At 42.2% G+C, this 21,743-nt stretch overlaps 1 protein-coding gene across 2 annotated transcripts in view; it reads right to left on the bottom strand.

Moving 5' to 3' along the window:
• SINHCAF (SIN3-HDAC complex associated factor) overlaps positions 1-16,489 on the bottom strand; it is a 32,360-nt gene extending 15,871 nt beyond the window's left edge. Inside the window, exons 1-3 of one of the 2 annotated variants that reach the window (XM_081129582.1) lie at positions 16,295-16,489; positions 2,046-2,193; positions 481-580 (exon numbers count right to left, since the gene is read on the bottom strand). In XM_081129582.1, the coding sequence (XP_080985708.1) occupies positions 481-580; positions 2,046-2,173 (228 nt within the window). In that variant the 5' untranslated portion in view covers positions 2,174-2,193; positions 16,295-16,489. Of the gene's footprint in view, positions 1-480; positions 581-2,045; positions 2,194-13,983; positions 14,177-16,294 lie in introns of those variants that run through there. The other variant, XM_081129581.1, reaches the window with a different exon arrangement.
• Positions 16,490-21,743: the final 5,254 nt, after the last annotated feature.

Here is a 21,743-nt window from a genome sequence, read left to right as displayed (position 1 = left end):
TTCTCACAACAGCTCTGAGACGGCTATTATCTGTACACTCTGTAAATAAATGTAACTTGCTCAAGGTTCACAACTAGCAGGTGATAAAGGCAGGATTCAAATCCAGTACTGATCAAAAAACCTATACCTCATTAGTACCAACATGAGTTAGGATAAATATCATCCTAAGAGATGAAAAAAGGATCCATGTCTAATTAGCTCTAAGAATTTCTGGGTTAAACCTAAAAATATGTGAAATGTACATTGTGAATCTCTGAAATGGAGATACTGGACACAGCCTTAGGGAAACGCCACACCAAGCTATTATGCCTCCGCACAGGACAAAATATAAAGTGATTATATCTGAGTAGTAACTGTTTTTCTTTATTCTTTTCATACTTTTCCATCCTAGGCACACATTATTTCTTAAGTTAGGGGGGAAACTAATGTTACTTTAAACGTAACAGAGGTATAATTGAGAAAGATGACAGATGCACTAACATGATTCCAGTTTTTTTTTGATCCTGCTGGCAATTTCTTCCATCGCTTCACAAGCAGGACACAGGCATTACAGATGTCTCCTGAACGAGTCTCATGCAACCTGATTAAAAAAACAATCAAACCTTTATTGGTCTCCTTTACATTGAAGAATTGAAGCAAGCACATTCCTTTTAGAAAAAAAGTTTGTTATAGACATTCTAATCATCCCGATTGACCCAGGCCCATTGTTTAGGGTACCATATTTCAGAAATACAACTAACTACTAGATCCAATGAACCAAAATTTTACATACTGCATTAGTCATCTGAAAGTAACATTTTAAACATTTAACAATAGTAAAATTTAGACCTAGAGGAGATCCTGGTCACCATGGTTTTAAACAATACTGTCCAATTAATCTTTCTTGAAATATGTATAGACAACCTCATAAGCAACAAAATGCCGCCCTTTAAAATAATGTGTGTTGGCCCTGGCCAGGTGGCTCCGTTGGTCGGAGAGTCATCCCCGTGCACCAGGAGGTTGCGGGTTTGATTCCGGTCAGGGCATGTGCCTAGGTTGCTGTTTACACCCCGGATGGGCCACGTCAGGAGGCAACCGATTGATGTTTCTCTCTCTCTCCCTTCCTCTCGCTCTAAACCAATAAAAAACATATCCTTGGGTGAGGATTAAAGGAAGAAAAAACAATAATAGTAAAGGGGAAAAAATAATGTGCAATGGTATTCTAGTTTCACAACAAACAAAACCAGAGGCACTGTAATTTTTAAAGTGATTATATCTGCATAAGGGGGGAAAAATCTGTAAGACCAGTTACCACGTTGTTTTTTAATATCTCTGAGGAACTTCCACACTTACTACATTTGTCCTGTATTAAATACATCAGAAAAATACTGATAGTACAGTGGATCCTTTTGACAACCTTGAAAATAAATACAAAATACAAAGTCCAGGATTAACAATAACTAATCAACAAATGTTTTGATAAGAAAAACAAAGTGATGAAAGTAATTTCTAACATGGGAATTAGTTCAACATTACGTATTTCATCCAAGGGTTTGTTGGAAAGTAAATACCAGTTCATTAAGCAGTGGACCACTGTCAAAAGATAATGAAGTACAAACTGTAAAATAAATGCTAACATACCCTGACAGGTAGTTCTTAGGGCAGAAGATTAAATCTCATTACCATTCTCAATAGACTGGGTTAAAATATATTTCTGTAATTTAGAAAAACAATACAAAAGACAGAACACTACTGGAGGATATCTATTATAAGGGAAATTTTTTTTTTTTTAATCTCTTTATACATACTGAACTTAACAAAAGGGCTTCTCTGGTTACAACTTCGAAGGCCTTAACAATTAATTTGGTAGTTCCTCATAATCTTAAAAAAGGTAGGCTGTCAGTATGTCAGATTAGTTTTAAGAGCAAGGGCGTTAAAACAGCCTCGGTTAGAATATAAGTGATTTTAAATATTAGCACATTACTCCAATTGCCCTGTTGGGAAATATTTCCGTATGCTATGACCTATTTAGCTCTAAGAATGATACAAACATCGGATGATCTTACCCAAAACAGCTCTGGAAGTCCTTCTCATAGCGTTTGCTGTCAGTGAATCGAGAACTGGAGGACTTGGCTCTGCAAATACAGCAGCCTTCTATACTTCGGTACATCTTTGGCTTGTGAAAACCAAACATCTTTTCTTCTGGGCAATAGTCTGTAAAGCCAAGGGAATTGACACAGCTTTGTTGAGGGCTATTAACAAGAAACCACTAAAAGAGAGAGAGCTCTCTGCTCTTCCACCCCCAGCAACTTGGTATATGACATGTCCAAGGCAGAAAGGAGGGCTCTGGGAGACCACCTCCAGGATCGTGCTCCATTCTTGGCACTAGCATGACAAGTGTAGAAAACACACAGAACAGCTCAGTTATTTAACAAGGTTTCTACTATCTCCTTTTACCTTCCTGGAAAACACTCATTCTAAAAAGAGGGGATGGGAGGTGGTTTTTTTAAAAAAACCAAGTTTTAAGTAGAAAACACAACCCTCTCTTCACAATCCTGTAAAACAAGGGAATCACACCCAGTGAAGGACAGACCTGAACATTTAAGGGAAGGCACCACCCTTTACACTGAACCTTGGCTTTGGTGTGATTCCCCTCCGGGGAAGTTCTGAGCATTTACCATGACCGCTAACTATTTGATATGATACTAAGCATAAAGTAATGCATCAGTGCACACTGCTCTTGCCCTGTGGGAAACAGGAGGGGATTTCTTCTGTGATAAATGGGAACTTCTAAAACAGACAAGTTGGTCCTGAATTGAAACAGCTGAAAGGACTATGTAAAATTCACAAAAATCCAGGGTTAGAATGTAAGAATAGTTTCGTAAACCACGAAGATGATTAAGAATAATGTTGCCTGACCATGGGTCTGCCTCTCAGTTGTTACAGAGGTTTCTGGAGCTATTTTATGAGGTTATGTGCCCGAGACCAGGAGGAGGAGGAGGCAGGTGGTTCAAGACATGTAGAGTGAGCTTGGCCGAGCGTGGCTCAGCAGTTGAGCATAGACCTAGGATCCAGGAGATCAGGGTTCGATTCCGGGTCAGGGCACATGCCTGGGTTGCAGGGCTTGATCCTCCAGCCAGGGGTGTGCAGGAGGCAGCCGATCAATGACTCATCATTGATGTTTCTCTCTCTCCCTCTCCCTTCCTCTCTCTGAAATGGATAAAGACATATTAAAAAATAAAGAAAGAAATGTAATGAGACAACCTGTGACTCCAATGATCAAAAAATTTTAACATCAAGCAAGGAAGGAACAGTTCTAGGGCTAGAGACAGCAAAAATGTAGCTTAGAAATAATTTAAAATATCCAAACCAAGGGCCAACTTTACCAGAACCACTGGACTAAGAGAGGTGATGAATATAGAAACTAAACCCCAACAGACAAGTCCAGAGGATGTGGGTGTGGGGGTGTATAAGAGACCAATGACAAATTATCACAAAAGCATCACATAAAGCATCAGTAAGAGAGAATCACTGATACCAAATAGATTTGTGCCCATAGTTTTAGGACTTGACTTATAACCACAGAACACTATCGTCCTTTTAAAGTTCTTTTAGAAACACACCGAAATACATGCGTAAAACAAAAACTTCATTTCTTGTCTTTGAATAATCTCTTGTCTGCTCCCACTCCATTCCAACTCTGGTTAGTACACCAGAGCAAATATTTATGAAAGTGATTCAGAGAAATAACCAAATATCCAGTCTTTTTTGCTTGTGTGTGTGCGTGAAATTGAGTGATTTTGAAATACAGAGGCTATACAATTTGTTTTCAAGGTAATATTTTATTACCAATTAATTAACTAAACATTGAAGCTTTCCTTTTAAGCAGAGACCACTGTTCATCAAATGTTCACTAATGTTTTTGTTGGTGAGGGACACAGGCAAAGGATCTGGGAGATGGAATGGGGCAGAAGGCCACTGAGTCATTTCAGTTAAGTCTGAACAGTTACCTCAATTTAAGAATTGTTAAGATAAGAAAACAAAATATTCTTAGTTGATTAAGTTAATTGTTGTTGTTAAAAGAAATGCTTGGGAAATTGTTTTAGTGAGAAAAAAAATAAGGAAGGTGCTCTATATACAGTAGGAGAAGGTGTAGTGAGGCCTGTGAAATAAGGCAGGTATTTTTCTTCAAACTAACAACAAAGCTTCATGATAAATGAAAAGGAAATGGCCTCCTGAAGAAAACCGTTGTTTTGTTAAAAACAGTGTCCAATGGCACAGGGTTATAGAAACTTTTTAAAAAGAGCTGCTAAGAAAGTGTAAGTTGTTGCTTTAATTTGTATATTCCTGTTTTGAAGCAAAAATGAAACAAAAAGGTTTCCAGTCCTCACGCCAACCCCTGGGCCCTCCAAAGTCCCCTAACACCTTCCATTACCCTCAAGAAGGTCAAAAGTCCACAGTTCCTCTTACAGTTGCCAGCTTCATCAGTAGCTCTAGGAAACTTCAGCCTCCCTTCTCAGCAAGGACAAAGGAAGTACAGCAGAAAGGCCAGTTCATTTCATTAACACACAGACCAAATTCTATTACAAAAGACAGATTCTTATCTCTACCCTCACAATCCCCTCTCCTCCCACAAACAAACATGACATCAAAACTGTACGGCATTCAGATCATGTCCGAGACAGGAACTGCCTTCACTGAGGCTGGGTCTGACCAAGAAGCCCTAGTCTGTGCCGGATACCAGGCCGGCAGGCAGGTAAGGAATTTGAGGGCTCTAGCACTCTACCCTGAGGAAACACTGAGGCTTTCCTTTCCCAGCTGCTACTGAGAATCAAGTGTTCATTTCCAATCTTTTTTTTTTTTTTTTTGATCAGTGGGGATCTCCACAAACTTACCCAGTGGTACCCCCTGCAAGATATTCCATCGTTAAGTTTGAGGAATCTTTTCCTTAAGACATCCAGGAACATAAAATAGCTTGATGTCTTGTGATAGACAATCCTTTACACAGCTCTGTGACCTTATGTTTGTCCTGACAAAATTCTTCTGCCTTGAACATCTGAGAAGGATCTAAATCAGGGTTCACCCTCTTCTAGGAAGTACCAAATACAGTAAAAATGTCAGACACGTGTCCTAATGCAACACACAAGTAGTGCATGAACCTTTGAAAGGATGACTATTGAATAAACCTGTTAAACTTTTCTGAGCTCATTTCTGTACTTGAGGCACCTGGGAATCTGCAGCAAATACACAGGGGTTTCACTCTGAGCTTTGTTTACAGCAACCCCATTAAGAAGTGCTTGGTTTTTAACCACTTTGGGCTTTAGGGAGCCCAGAGATTAACTGAAAGAATTTTCACAAAATCTATAGATGCACTAATGCTTTTAAAAAACAAACAAAAAAAAAACCCCTACTTGATCTGTGGAAGGAAACTAAGAACACAAAATGGCTCTGAAACCAAGTTACTTTGTGTGTGTAATACACACACACACTTATGGGGGGGGAGGGGAAGGAGAGGGGGAAGGAGGGAGGGAGGAGGTGGGTATGGCACAACTTGATTATAAACTCCGGGTGTCTGTTATTTCTACAAACCTAGTGGTTGTTTAGAATACTTTCCTAGTCCTGCATTTGTGCAATGTTAAATGATTCCTCCAGAACAATCTATTTTATTTGTTCAAATGACACTGTCAGCTATTAAGCTATCTGTGACTTTTGCATCTTTCTCATAGCACCACATCACTCAGCACTATGTTTTAAAAGAAGGAAACTAACACTGTCTGCTTCCTAATTGATGAACAGTTACACATGAGAGTGGACCCCATCCAATCTCACTTTTATGTGGGTGCTTGGGGAAAGCAGAAGAAAATTAAGCTTTGAGATAACCAAAAATAAGGAAAGACTTAAAATGCTGATTTAAAACTGTCATTTGTCTTCTAAAGTTAAGATAGTGGTGATGGTTGCAAAACTCTGTAAATATACTAAACACCACTGAGTTGTACTCTTTTAGAGTAAATTTTATGGTATGTAAATTATATCTCAATAAGCTTGTTTTTTAAAATAAAAACAGACTGGGCTAGAAATGCTTCTGTCTGTACTCATCTTTGTAACCTCAGCATCTAAAATAGTGCCAGTCAGTAGATACTCAATAAACTTTTTGGAAAGGCTGTCACTTGTATAACATTTCATATTTTCTGAAGAACTTTCATTGACATTGTTGTTTTGGCTACTGTCATCCAGCCACAAAATTTTGCAATATTGTAACAGTTAAAGACAAATCAGCTACACTAAAATCACTGTTCTGTCCAATTTAGTTCAATCTCCCAAAGTTAAAAAGATTAAAATTAATAGCTAAATCAGCAAAAACCCCGAAACAACTGATTATATGAACAAAATATTATACACCAACAACAAAAAGTGAATTTTTTAAATGTAACAATTAATTTGAAACATTTGTTTTGACTGATTTGTTGAGGTTCTACTTTAAAGCTGCAATTTCATATAAATCGAATGATCAATTTAATGAAAAGAAAGGATGTGGTAATAACTGTATATTAAAGATACAAAAGAGCCATTTTAAAACTAATCTACGCCCAGCTGGGCATGGCTCAGCGGTTGAGTGTCAACCTGGGATCCAGGCGATCAGGGTTCAATTCCTGGTCAAGGCACATGCCCAGGGTGTGGGCTTGATCAATAACTCTCTCATCATTGATGTTTCTATCTCTCTCTCTCCCTCTCCTTTCCTCTCTCTGAAATCAATAAAGATATGTTTTTAAAAATAAATAAATAAATAAAACTAATCTAGCCCAGCAGGCGTGGCTCAGCAGATGAGCATCGACCTAGGATCCAGGAGATCACGGTTCCATTTCCAGTCAGGACACATGCCCGGGCTTCTGGCTCCATCCCCAGTGGGGGGCCGGGGGGGGGGGGGCGTAAAGGAGGCAGCCGATCAGTGAGTCTCTCTCATCATTGATGTTTCTCTCTCTCTCTCCCTTCCTCTCTCTGAAATCAATAAAGACATATTTAAATCAATCAATCAATCAATAAAACTAATCTAATGAAGCTATGAAGTCAAAGATTGGGGTCAACGTCATGTTTTACATTTAATTCAGCACCACATAAGGTAAGTTTACTGCATGCAATATAACATAAATGGGAAAGAAAAGGAATCTTCACAGCCATAGCCAATAATGAAAGGATATTATTCAAGGAAAGTCTTATGATAAATAACTCTAAGCTTAAAGATGATCTCCTATAAATTTTCAGCCTTTAAAAAGAATGCAGTACATCTACTACATGTGCAGGGAGGGGCCTAGCCAAGATACTCTGTCCTGTGCAATAAGCAAGTTGAACAATAGCTATACAGTATAATCCCATAGCCTGTTTTTAAAATGAGATCTCAAATAAACTGACATTTTAAAACAGCTTTTTAAAAACTGGCAACTAGTGGTTGCCTTTGAGGGGTGCACGAATGAAGGAAGCTTACTTTCATTTTACTCCCTTCTAGACTTTTTTTTTTAAATTCAAGAGTACCATGCCCCCAAACCTTAAGTTACCATCACACCTTGACTTAACTGAAGAGGAATCTGAAAAAGCTTAAACTTCTTCAAAGACATAGAGGTGGAGAGATACACATTAGGAAACATATTCTGCAGGAGAAAGTACAGACTAGTAAGATCAGAACAGACATAGAGCAGAATGGGAAGGAAACTGCTGAGAAGAGACAAGCAAAAGATTTCTCAAGTGGGAAGGAAGCAGCAGTGTACAGAAAGATAATAGGAACCAAGCAACCAAAGACAACTTTGAAGAAGTGAAGGAGATTCATTTCTCCAGAGCTAAATTTTAAATGACAGGATGATGGGAAAAAGAGAAATAAACATGAAAAAAACACTCTGCTCAAAAGCTGAGCAACTCTGAGTTGCTGTAATTGACAATGCTACCCCCTCCACACCATTTTAGCCAATGGTGTGCTACCTTTAGTCACACAGAAGTACAAGATCCAGTAAACACTAACAGGGTAACTGGAGCAACACTTCACAAGGGGTCCAACAGGACCCAGTGTTCGGTGTTCCGGGGCTGCTAGGCCCCGTGGCTGCAGCACTTAGGCAAAGCCATGGAGCAATTAAACACTATTGCTCCCTCTTACCTGCTTCTGGATACTAACCCACATCCTAGCATCCATGGTTCTGAATTTACTTACCCCTTTTGAGGGACAAATTTAATCTTGTCTGGAGGAAAACTGAGACAGGGTGGTGAACCCCACTTGTTTTCCAACAGCTTCTCCAAACGTGTATCCATTCTTTGAGAAATTATATGCTAAAGTACTTCTACCTGTGGCTGCCTAGGGAACCCACACTTTGCACAAGAGCCCAGAACTCATCCTACAGGAAAGGGGTCAAACTGAGAAATAAGTCTTCCAGTTGAAATAGCATAGGTTTCAAAGCTTTTTTTTTTTTTTTTTTTAAGAACAGTTTATTGGGTTTGGGGGGAGTTGTTTTTAAAGAGAGGAAGGGAGAAGAGAGAAATATTGATGTGAGAGCTAAACACAGAAACATGGATGGGCTGCCTCCTGCAGGGCGCCCACCGGGGATCAAGCGGAAACGTGGGAAACGGGGGCATGTGCCCTGACAGGGAATCACATCAGCAGCCTCACAGTGCGCCGGAGGATGACGCCCAGCCAACCGAGGCGCACCAGCCAGGCTAGGTTTAAAAACTTTTTTAAAAAAAAATCACAAATCCACCCTGTCTGGTGTGGCTCAGTTGGAGTGTCATCCTGTACACCAAAAGGTGGCAGGTTTGATCCCTGGTTGGGGCACATGTGAGAGGCAACCGATGGATGTTTCTCTCTCATTCATCAGTGTTTCTCACTCTATCTCCCTCCCTAAATTAAAAAAAAATTAAAAAATAAAAAATAAAAAATAAAAAAAATCACAAATCCAAGTCTGTGAGTTTTGAAGTTTTAAAAAAAAACAAAAAACTAGGTCCTCCCATTTTGGTAGCGTAAAAAAATACTGGGTATCCCAGTTCTAGACCAAGTGCGATTCCAGTGGATAATAAATAAAGGTTGGAGAGGTGGTATTTATTTTTGTTGTTTTTTTAATTCTCACCCAAGGATGTTTTTATTGACTGGTTGAGAGAGAGAAACATCAATGTGAAGGAGAAACATGGATTGGTTGCCTCCTATACCTGCCCCAACTGGGGCTTGAACCCGCAGCCTAGGTATGTGACCTGACTGGATCTAACCCGCAACCCTTTGGTGCATTGGAAGACTCTCCCACCACCCGAGTCACCCACCCAGAGCGTTATTTGTTTGCTTTCAAGGGATGATTATCACTTCGGAAATATAACTATCATGAATCTGCTGAAAAGGGCACTGTAACTAGTGAAGTTGGAGTCCATTTCTGCTTTTGTCTTTACTACTGAATAGAAAGTCACTTCTAACTTTATTTGCCCCTCTGTAATATTCGGGTGAAATCTCACTTCTACTTTCCAGGGATGCTCTGTAGCAACGGTATGAAGAGATCAGTCTATGTATACCATTTATTTTCTTGGAGTCTTGCACATTATAGAAACATAAATTCTGTTCTGTCCCAGGACATGTACAACAAATTAAACAGAAGGTAGAACATGATTTCTGAAGGTTTTCGTTTAAGTCAAGGTCTATGAGAAAAGAGGAACTTAGCCTTTTCAGGGAGACTTAAGGTCATGAAACTCCTCCCTGTGCAGCTGTTCTCCCATTATTCAGATTGACAAAAATATTAAGAAAAGGGGGTATGGTAGCACCCATCTGGTCTAACCTCAGGAAAGCTCCTTAGGCTCTCTGACCTTTCCATTTCCCTCTTTATGAAATATGGATAAATCCCTATCTGTGAAGCACCAACACAAGGACTGCAGTCCTAACCTTTAAATGCCCTAAACTGATTACCTAGTCTTGTCTTCCAGGCATACTCTTCCTGTGTTCACCTTACAGTCACACACAAAATACGGACCTGAACTGGATCTCTCCCTTCTCATGCCGGGCATGGCCCCCGCCATACCCACCATGAAGCCCAGAGAGATTCTGCTTCTTCCTTCACTTCCGTTTCCCGTCCCCTCCACCCCTGCCTGTTTGTCCCTCACCATGGTGCTTGAACTGTCAGGGCCTTATAACTGACTTCCCTGCATTCTTCAAACAGGTGGTACCGTCCTCAGGTTCAAATATTAATCATCTCTTCCAAGGTACTAACACTAGCTTCAAGATAATATCTAAAATCCTTGGCAAGAAATTCAAAGCTTTGCAGGATCTGGGTCCTGCCTTCCAGCTGCTCCCAACTTGGAATTCTGATATTCCAGGAGTGTCAAACCAACTTTAGTAACTAGCCACACATCTCAGGCTGTTATTTCTGTCTAAGATGGTTTCTCCACCTTCCCCTTAACCTGGGAAAGCCTTTAAGAATTATTTCTTTTTACAAAACCTTTCCATTCCTTTATTAGAATACCTGTAACACATAGGATTTCACACACTTATTCACTGTATTATCTCCTCTACTCAATGGTAAACTGTTGCAAGGCAGGAACTAAGTCTTGTATTACAACCAGGTGCTAACTGTATATAGCGCACAGAAACAGGTGAAGTTTACTAACTGCCCTTCGAGTGGTGTTAGCCAAAATGGATCTGACCAATATATTTAAGGGCAAGGAATAAGAAAATGTATCCATAATAAAGATGTGTATTAAGGGCACATGATACCATATGCAGATGATGTTCTATTGAGTTGTACACTTGAAACCTGTATGGTTTTGCGAACCAGTGTCACCCCAATAAATTCAATTTTAAAAAAAAGATGTCTATTTAAAAACTGCAGTTTTGAATGGAGTCATTTTTAACATTTAGTCTATAGACTTTTTGTAGGAAAAAATTGTTTTTGTCGCTTGGAGATTTCCAAGAAATGTAAACCGAATCAATTACTTTAATTACAGAACATTAACAGTTAAACAACCCAATGCTTTCATAACAATTGGTAGAAAAAAAATATTTCTTGCTGGGCCGGGCGTGGCTCAGCGGCTGAGCCTTGACCTAGGATCCAGGTGATCAGGGTTCAATTCCCAGTCAGGGCACATGCCCGGGTTTCGGGCTCGATCCCCAGTCAGGGGCATGCAGGAGGCAGCCGATCAATGACTATCTCATCATTATGTTTCCCCCCACCCTTTTCTCTCTCTTCCTTTCCTCTCTCTGAAATAAAGATATATTTTAAAATATATATATATATATATTTCTTGCTTATTTCAAGTAAGCATATGCGGAGGAAGAGCGGTTAGGAGAATAGTGTGGGAGAAATTAATCTCAAAACGAGAGCTATTTAAACTCAGCATATATTAGCATCAACCAAATTAAAATAGCATTAAGCCAAATCAAACTTATATTAGGTGGAAACAACTAAATACAAATGAACAATAAATTGTTTCAGTTCAATTGCAACTTTTGTACTTGACTATGTAACAGTAAATGAGCCTGTGACTTCTGTCTTTTTAGTGCAAAAAGAAAAACTCCCTCCCTTGAAAACAAACTCCCTTCTTTTGGACTAGGTGCATTTCCAGATTATTTCCATAACACAGAAAACCTTAGCTGCTGATTCAATTAGAGGAGAAACTGGAGAACCAAAGAAAATATTTTCAATTTATAACCCTGAGTCAAAACTAAGTGTGGGAAATCCAGGACACTCTTGTGGACAAGGGAAATCAGGAGGAAATAAAATGGCATTTTCTAGAGTCCACAGGACTTTGTGATGCAAAATGGTTGAATCAGAACTGCAGAGGGAACCAGGACTGAAGGTTGTCTTCCCAGCACCAGTTCCTGAAGATGGGGGAGGGGGCCAGACACTTGTTCTTTCCACTCAACATTTACTATTTCCTCAGTTTTGTTTTCTGTAAAATGTCTACTTCCCAACAGCCAATATTTACCAAGCACATTAATTACTTACTTATAACCCTATGAACCAGGCATTATTGCTACTTTGCAGAGGAGATAACTAGACCACAAAGGGACTTATTTAGGACGATCAGGGCTTTGGAATTTAGGCATTTTAACCTCAGAGATTTCTGAACCAACCTAGCACCTCAACAAATGTGTTCCCTTCCTTCTCAGCCAATTCTATTCCTAGTTTCTCTTAAGGAAAAAAGAAAATGCCATATTTTTTAAGCAACCTACTATGTGCCTGGCATGGTAAATTAATATGTCCTCAAAATAGCTTAGAAAGTTGGTTTAGATTTCAAATAAGATTAAACTTTCCCCAGCGAAAAATGTATTTTACATAGAAAATCATTCCCTAATTGCTTTTCCAACATAAATCTGCCTGAGTTTGAGCCCCAGGAGCCTGATTCCACTTGGGGGGGGGGGGGATGACCATCCAGGTTCCAGATCTACAGAACTGAGAACATTGTGCCACAAGCAGTCTTGAGGTTCTAGTACCAATTCAACTTTTCATCTCCAACCTCCCACAAAAGTAATGCAAAAAAGGCAGGCAGCAGAGACCTCGTCTGTGGATATTTCTCACTCAACTCATTCACCTTGACTCACCAAATCTCTGTTGCTCATATCAGTTCATATTTAAAACATCTGCTACTTAATCGTTTTATTAAGGTCTATGTATTGTATTTGGAATTTCCCAGGATATTAAAATTCTAGCCGGAACTTGACTGTAAAATACTAATTAAAAAAAAAATAAACAAAGAATCTCAGTGTATTTGCAAAGTACTTTGTATGCGTTCTCAACACATGACCTAGAGAAATAACTGCCCCAAGGAAGCCATTGAGTCATTAAACCCAAAGGTTTTCATTTTCTCGATATGCTCTTTCTATGCACCTTCAGGAGTGCGCTGTTCCTGACACGGTTTGCCTTTAGGTATTTGTAATTTGGTTAACCAAAACTTGGGAGAAATGTGTTTATTTAATAACCAACCCATGAAAAAGCAGAAAATGGATTTCAATTTGTACAGGTTTGGGGGAGGGGTGGGGAGGCATCTGAGGATGACTTTCTGGTGGTGATGACTTTTAGATTCTAACCCTTAAACATGGTCTAAATGCAGGGGAAATCAGGAAAGAATCCACAGTCCCGGTGCTGCTTATCGGGTGTCTAGACTGGAAGGCAAACCCCAAATACCAAAGAAGCATCCATGTGTCAAACCAGCATAATTCCTGAGCTATGCCCGGGGTCACATACCAAAAAGAAAGAAAGAAAAGAAAAGTTAGCTTGAAAAGAAAATCTAAGAGGGGTAACCAGAAGGTCAACCACAACTCGCAGGAACTGGGGAGAAGCCAGCAAGGACAGTGAGGCCAGCCTTACCCCGCAGTCATCCCCCCCGCAGCTTCCTCCCCAGCCCCCGCGTGAAAAATCTCCAAGGCCCAGCTCCCCGGTTCGCACGCTTCTTCAAGGTCATCCTGAGATAACTCGGCGAACAATCGCCAGACGTCGAGCCGAGCGAACCTTCGGAGCCAAGAAATATCCCCCTTCCCCAAATCATTATGTAAATACTTTAAATGCCACCGGGCTTTCTCCAGCCTCACCAGAAACAAACTCCCAAACTTTAATTTAGATTGAGCAATTAATAAACGTGTTCGGCTTTGCAACATACACGATTAAAAGGCTTTTCAAGTCTGGCGAACTCCAGTTCAAAAACAGGTGCTCACTGACAAGGTCAAATGCATTATTATTATTATTATTCAAAGAAAAAGGGGAGAAAAGTTTTATTAACCTTCCTGAAGACAAGGTGAGGGGCTGGGGGGAAGGATGGCGGGGGGCACCCTGTCTCACACTGGGTCCCATGCCCGGCGAAACGGTGATTCCTCGCCTCGCCCGCGGAGGTGGGAGGAAGGAGATAAAAACAAAGAAGCCTACGAGGGTCACAGTTACCAGAACAAACTCAGCGCCGCCCTGCCACCCAGAGCAACCACTCCACCAACCAAAACAAACCTCGCTCCTCCGGGCGTCCCCTCCCACATGTAAACACACAAAGAAAAAAAGCAGCACGCACCCGGAGCCCGAAGCTTCCCCGCGGTGGTTTTTCTGGCGCGTCGTCGAGGCTGGGTCCCCGGAACGTGCGGGCCAAGGCTCGGCGGCGGGGGGTGGGGGTGCTCGTCGCACTCGCCCGTTTCCCCGAAAGCAGCAAACTGCCTCCGCGGTCCTCGCACAGCAGCCAGGTCCTCCCCCTCCCCCTCCCCCACGGCCCTCGCGGGTGCCCCCCAACTGCGCCTCCCCGTGGGGCATGCGGTGACCGCCCCCCCACACCCCCCCCCCCCCAAGAAAGAGGCACCAAGGTAGCAGAACAGAAATGCTCCCGGGTAGACCTGTTAGTCAATAAAACAACTTGGGTCGGGAAGAAAGTTCCAGCAGGAGAGCGGCGGGCGAGGGCGGCGGGAGGCGAAGGGCGTCCCTCCTCCCTCACCTGCGCCGGAACAACGGGCCCCGCGCCCGCCCGCCCAGCCCGGCGCCTCCCGCAGGCCGCGCCTCCCGCACGCCGCGCTGCCGGGGCTTGTTCCTCCTCATGGCTTTGCCCTGACGTAATTCAAACATGGCAACAGTTCGACTTCAAAGGCGAATCCACAGACCTCCCAGACGCAGGCTGCGGGCCGCGGGTAACGGGCCGAGAACTCGGGGCCACGCTCTCCCGGCCCCTCGGCCGTGGCGGCACCGGGCGCTGGGGCTGAAGCGCGGGGACCCCGAGATGCCGCCCCCCCCGCCCGCCCGCCGGCCGGCCGGGAGCGCGGAAGCCCGCCGCCTCCCCGCGCACCAGCATGGCACCTCACAAGTAGCGCCGCCAAAGTTTCCCCGCGAGGGGCTGAGAGACAAAAGCCCCTCCCGAAAGTCGCCCGAACTTCAGGGGGCCCGGCCCGCGTGGCCCTCCGCCCGCAGCCGCCCCGAGCGCCGGCGGGGCCCGCACGGGCACATGCAGCTCTTTGTTTTCCGTCCAGCCGGGCGCTGCCTACGTGCAGCATCAGGATGTGGGGTCGTTTCCCTGGGGCGAGATACTTGACGACCACCCCGCGAAGGCTCCAGACCCCGCGCCCCGAGAGCCCGGAGCCCTGTCCTGCCGTCCTCCCCTCGGCTGCAGGCCCATCTCATCTAAGTTTTGCCCCGTCCTGGATGAGAAACGCCCGCGCACCGGCCGCGAGTTGGCGACTTTCACTCTGCTTTTTAAACTGGCAAGACGCCATCATCGGCAAATCACATTGTCCTGCCGGGCGGCCGGGCTCCACAGCGCCCGCACCTCGCCGCCGACCTGGAGCTGGGCGCTCCGGCGAAAACCAGGTCGCAGCCCCAAGCACGTGGTCTGTCACGTTCGGCACAAAAAGCAGTGTCCTCCGGAGTTCTCTCGCCCCCTTGGGCGCAGACGCCGCCGCCGCCTCCATCGCCCAGTCAGCGGGCTCCGACTGGCCATCTTAAGCCGCACACGGTCGCCCTAGAAAGCCCTTCGCCGTGGCGCCCACAGCTGCGCTACAGGTGAACGCGCTGCGAACTAAACTTGGGGCTCCACAGACACATCGGACACCGGCGCGGCTTGGGCGCGGTCCGGAGGGGAAGAGGCGTGCGGGAGCCGGGGCTGCTTCCGAGCGGCCGCGTGTTGCTCTCATTGTCGCATCCGCATCCCCCCGGAGTTGGGCAGACAAACGCCACGCCGCGCGCACTCGGCAACCCGGGCGCCGACCCAGGGGCCGATTTAAACCCCCTCTCGCCCGCCGGCTCGCAAGGACACGGCAACTTAAGTTTCTGCGCGAACGGCGTTTACGGTCCACCTCTCTCAAAACACGCGCAAGGGGCTGCCATGAACGAAGCCACGAGGTTCAACCGCGGCGCCCGACCACTCCCGGGCGCGCGCCCACACGATGCGCCGACCCGGGGCCCCTCGGCGATGGCCAGCGAGTCGTTTTCCTCTCGGGCCTTTCACAGCCACCGGGCTCCCCTTCGCTCGAGAAGGCTGCGGCTGACAAAAAGTCATTGTCACCTTCAACGTGGATCCCTCAACTCCAGCGACTCCGCACTCATTTCCAGACTCCACTCACTTCCCCCACCCCCAAGACTTTCGGTTTGCCTTAAATCCCCTCCCCAATGAAAAGAGACACGTTAAACGTGTGCATACAAAAGAATCTGGGGTCTGAAGATCACGAAAACAGCGCTCCCCGCAATGCCATCTCCAAGACAAAACTTCCTGTGTGTGTGTCTGTGTGTGTGGAAGGGCTGGGGGAGGTGGAGGAGATGAAATGAGAGGAAAAGGAAAAAAAAAGCCACTCTGAAACCGAAGCCTAGTGAGCCAGTCCTGCACCAGAGTAATGGTTCGAGTCACTCACCTTCCAAAAACAGCCGATCCACGCGCAATAACGCTCCCGAGGTGCGGAGTGCACGCCAGGCCAACCCCCCCTCCAGTCGCTCCCTCCTCAACTGCCTTGTCTAGTAAGATTGTCTCCTGCAGTTCTGCAGTTGCTACCGCTGGCCGGGAAGGTGTAGATTCCGCTTTCCCTCTGCGCACGCGCGGCTCCCGGTACAAAATTCTCCTGAATCGAGCTCATTTGCATGCGGGCGCGCGCGCGTCGAGGGCGGAGAGGAGAGAAGGCCCGGCGGCCGCGCGCGCTCCCGGGGCCTCTATTGTCCTTTTAAGGGGAGAAGCGCCGCGGCGCGGGAAACGCGGCGACCACAGGCTGGCGGGGGCGGGGACTGCTTACTACGGCTGACGTCACGTAAACAAACGCCTCCTGGGTGGCGGCGGCGGAGGGGGCGTGGCGGGGTGGGAAGGCGGAAAGGTTAGCGACGGGGGAGCCCTGGGCTGCGCGACCGGCTTTCCGCCGGGAAGTTCTCCCGGGGGCGCAAAAATACCGCGCGTTGAAAATTAGCTTGGAAAGCTGTTTTGCAAAGTTTTCACACCTGTGCCCAGCTTCTGGCCTGAGGTGACAGGGGCGGTGGTCTTGCAAGCACCCAGACTGAATTTAGACGCCGCCTGCGTTTCCTAAATTTTGTTTTAAGTTAGATTGTTGAAGCTTTGTTTTTTATTTTTTTCATTCTGTGGACTCAGCAGAGGTTTATTTTTCGTGCCGTTTTAATGAGTCGTTTCGTAAAGCCCCATCTGACATTCTATCCGTTCACTGACTCCCTCCTGCCCCGCTCAAACAGTAACCCAACCCATAAGAATCCAATTTTTTATCTCCACTTCGGCCTTAAGATTTGAAGCCTGTCCGAGTTCAAGGGTTGTTAATTTCCGTGGGACCAGTGTCACTTTCCGAAAAGAGTAGTCAGTGGAAAGCCAGTAATCCAGGGCTGTGCAAGCCTCCCCCGGCTGCCTGGAAAGGTTGTTTCGCTCATGCAGAAATAATACCACTAACTGGGGGCCTTGGGAATTGAAGACAGTAGCCGGTGAAGTGCAGGCTTTCCCTTATGGAATATATAAATAAACCAACAATCTAAATGCTTCTAGCCCTGGGAGGTAAAAAAAAAAAAAAAGAAGAAGAAGAAAAGAAAGGGGAAAAGAACAGCAGAAGTAACTCTTCTCAGATAAGTGAAAAATGAAAAATAGAATGACTGTGATATACCTTTATTCCCAGAACACACCTAACACCAACAGGCTGAGAAGCTGATTTAATGATAGACGGAGGGTGGGGAGAGAGGAAGGATTTTTTTCCCAGAAACTTGATATTGGTCCCAAGCTACAAAAGTGTGGACATCAACCATAAAACTTAATCATCTGCTGACAAGTTTCACCGCTTTCACTGTATTGTCAACAATATGGATTTAAATAGATACTTCTGAAAACGCTACTTTAATTCAACAGCCAATTCCTAATATACACAAGAAAAACCCACTTCCCAAGTCTTCGAATTATGTTTCTTTTCTTTAGGTTCTGTAACATACGATTCCTATAACTGTATGAAAACTCCATATTAAATACCTGCAAAGGAAAAAAAACCTGACACCTCTCACTAAAAAGCCAGCTCCCGAAGGGCAAAAATTTTATATTATATTCATTTTTTGTATTCCAGTGCCTAACAGTGCACATCAGATAATAAACTCTGAATTATTGCTTGTAAAATAATAACTCAATGGATGTTTTCAAATTTGTAGATTTATCTCAGTTCAAAAAAACTTTAGAATTTTTGTATTTAACTTAAAATGAGTTTGGAAGATATAGTGATCACCTGGATTGATATAATGCCTATCTTTATCATAATAAATAAAACAAAATAGGCTTAATAACTTTCTGGGCTTTTGTTGGTGGCAAACTGGACCCTGAGCATAAACTCCTAACTTCTTTTTAAAGAGAATTTTTAAAAGTTGTCCTGGGTTGTCTCAAGTATTTATTTGGTTTATGACAGATCCTCCAAAAGTAATTTCAAATTAGTATATGTTTTTGAAAGTATGAAAACCACAAGTATCATAATTTTTTAAATTACAATTATTGCTTACAGGATATAACTATATATTTTATATAAATATAAAAATTATTTATTTATATAAATATTAAAATGTACCTCAAATGCCTCTTCTCTTGAAAGTTCATATGAGAATATATATTGTAATCCAGGGATGGAATAGGTTAGCATGTGCAAGCAATGCAGGGATCACAATATTTGGGATATACTGTTCAGATAAGAAAGTGCCAAAAAAAAAAAAAAAAAAGTACCTGGAAGCTTCAGAGCTACTGAGCTAACACACATCACACAGCAAGACTTCCTCTGCTCTCAAATTAGCGGTCAAGAAGTAATCTGGGTAATTTTTGTAGGAAAGATAGCAACAAAATTCTTAAAGAGAAATTTGAATTCCTTAGTCTTTTTTTTCTTTCTTTTTTTTTTTTTTAAGCCACTTGCTATTTTTTTAACAACCAGGTGCATTCCAAAGTTTCTTATGTTCATTTTGTTGCTTGAACACATTGCTATGGCTGCCTCTATCCAGGGCCAATGGCTCATTTATAGGCTATTTTAAAATACTACTATCTCAATAGCCCAAGTGAATTTTTCATCAGAAAGGAAGGAAGAAAGGGAGGGAGGGAGGAACTTACAATATAAATTTGGATTATAGGAGATTGAATTACACCATGTTAGAAAAATATATGAATATTGTTAGTGACGATAGTTTAACTCATACTGAGTTCTCAAAAATACTGAAATTGAAAATATAGTAAAAATTGAAATTGAAAATAAGTTGCCAGATACTATGGTTAAGCCAATTACTTTGCTTATAACATGTCATCCGTGCTGTAGAATTATCCCTAATGCCTGAATGTTTTCATTCGTTTAACAAACATTTGATGATCATAATTGTGTGCGAGAGACTAAAACCTTTTCAAAAGTAGGGAGGCTCAAGCCCCCCTGCCTCTTCTAATTTATTTCTATATAATTTTATTTTATTTGCTACTTTTTCTTCTGTGGCATTTATTGCCTTCTTTTGAGACTTAACTATTGTCAGCAACTCTATAATATATTATAATGTTTGAAATGGAGAATATGTTATATATAAAGGACTGAAAAGGACGATTCTTGCTTGGTAATGAGTGTTATTATCAGCAATTTAGAAATGTTTGTAATGACAACTCAAACTAATGGTTGTTTTTTAAATGAAGGCTGATACCCTCATCAGAGGCTGGTACCAACCACATCAAAACATTTATGTTGAGCCCAGGAAAGAGCTGATTATTATTATTAAACATTGGGTTTAGTTCCTTAGCAGGTAATAGCTATAAAAGTAAACCTTTTCATCACACCGAAACAAGCACAGTATTTTGTTACCTATTTGTTTAAATCCTTTTGGAGTTCACCTAGCAAGTGGTCAGAGCAAGTGAGATAATTTTCAGCTGTAAGGTATAGAATCAGTTATGTGATCTAAGCAATCTTCCAACAACCATTACAGCTGTCAGAAAACAGTATCTGTTGCTTAATCAAAATTATCTTTTCAAATTTCTGAATTTAAAGACTTAAAGAATGGTCACAAATTTATTCTTAGAAAGAGTAACCTCTAAATTTTTTAGAAAATTTAAGTCTTACTACAATCTTACGACATTTGAATAGCATACTAAGAAAAAATAAAATTACTGATAACAAAAGTAATTTTATTTTAAGAAGGACATTGACAAACTAGAATGAGTTCACAGGAGAATAAATTGGAATGATGAAAGAAGCTGGAAACCACAACATAAAAGCAGTAATTAGAGGAGGAGCTGTGTTTTGATTGAGCAGGAGAGCAGTCTTTGACTATCTGAGGGACCATCATTAAATGAATGAATAGATTTTTGGGTTTTTTTTAATGCCTTAGCATAAAAAATTAGTTTTGAAAATCACAAGAATGTAGATTCTTGCTAAACATCAGAAAAAATGTCTAAAACTACGAATAGTCCAAGGATGGTTCAGGACACTTCAGAAGGCAACTTCCCATTACTAACGATATTCACAAAAGTAAAACCAAGAATTGTATTTCAATGAATTACATCATTTACAATATAAAGCTTGCTACCTTTAAACTCCTATTGAATTCTATGAATCTACGATTCCATGGATAAATGGATGGTACCAACAAAAAAATGCCTCAAATTCAGGAGAGGGATTTATCACTGTGGCTGGAGAGGTTAGAAATGTCCATTTAAAGAGGATGGGATTTGAGCTGGGGCATGAATTCATTCATTCATTCATTCATTCATTCATTCATTCAACAAATACTTACTTAGTACCTACTAATTGCCAGGCTCTGATAATAAAATAATGAGCAATGCAGAAACAATCTTCGTTGAATGTGGGAGGCAGGCATTCCAAATAACCATATAAATATCATTACAAACTGTGAGCCTAACCATGTGTGGCAAAGGGATCTGATCTAATCTGGAGGTAAGAAAAAGCATGTTTGAGGAAATGAAGTCGAATGATCGGTTAGATGGAGATTTGGAGATTAGAAAGAGTATTGAACCAGTGGCATCTTCAGTAACTAGTTCTTTGAGACAGCCAAGTACTTGGGGTGGTGGGAAAAGACATATCTAGGAGAAGAATAAGGTTTTTAATTGAATAAAAGTCATATATGAATCCTGACTGAGGTAAAACAAAAAAATGGTGTCAGGTGTTGGATAACAAGATAAAATAGAATTTAAGCCCTGTGGTTTTGGAAGTACCTACATTGAGTTGGAAGGAGTTGCTCACCAAAAGTACTCCAGACACAAAACCCCATGATTAGATCACAATTAATTTAATCAATATGTGTTTCTTCTACGAAAACTTATTTTTTCTAAATGTTAATAAATCGATCCCCAGCCATAGGATCCACTTCCAGGAAGAAGCCCTGTTCTAATTGTTCAGCTCATTAGGGGAGGCAAGCACGCCGTCTCATCAACACAGGAGTAAGTGAACAGACAGTCAAAGAAATACCCTGGGCTGCCGTTTCTAAGAACTTTGGGTATAAAATATCCAGGAATCTAGAAGAATTTAATATTTTGCTTACAGTTAATTTAAAAAAACTTTTTAATATATATTTTTAAGAATTTGAATTTTTTACATGAATTTTTAAAAATAAAATGAATTCTCAGGTCAGCAAATAAGAGTTATTGATTTCAATGTTTCAGATGATATAACCATTAATAGTTTATCTAGATATATTGTTAATAGAGCAGTGCTTTCGTGTTCCAGAAATGGTAATACAAAGTAAAGCAGGTGCAACAGAGGCAGTCAATGTGCCATACTGCATTTGTGGCAATGGTTAGAGAAGATGGTATCATCAGAGAGTTTAACATCTTGCATACTATCTTCCTAATAGGCAAGGTTTAGTATATGAACA

The sequence above is a fragment of the Miniopterus schreibersii genome, assembly GCF_964146895.1.
Source record: "Miniopterus schreibersii genome assembly, chromosome: 2".
NCBI classification, from domain to species: domain Eukaryota; kingdom Metazoa; phylum Chordata; class Mammalia; order Chiroptera; family Miniopteridae; genus Miniopterus; species Miniopterus schreibersii.
The sequence above is the reverse complement of the archived record's forward strand: the minus strand, read 5'-3'. Positions and strand labels throughout refer to the sequence as shown.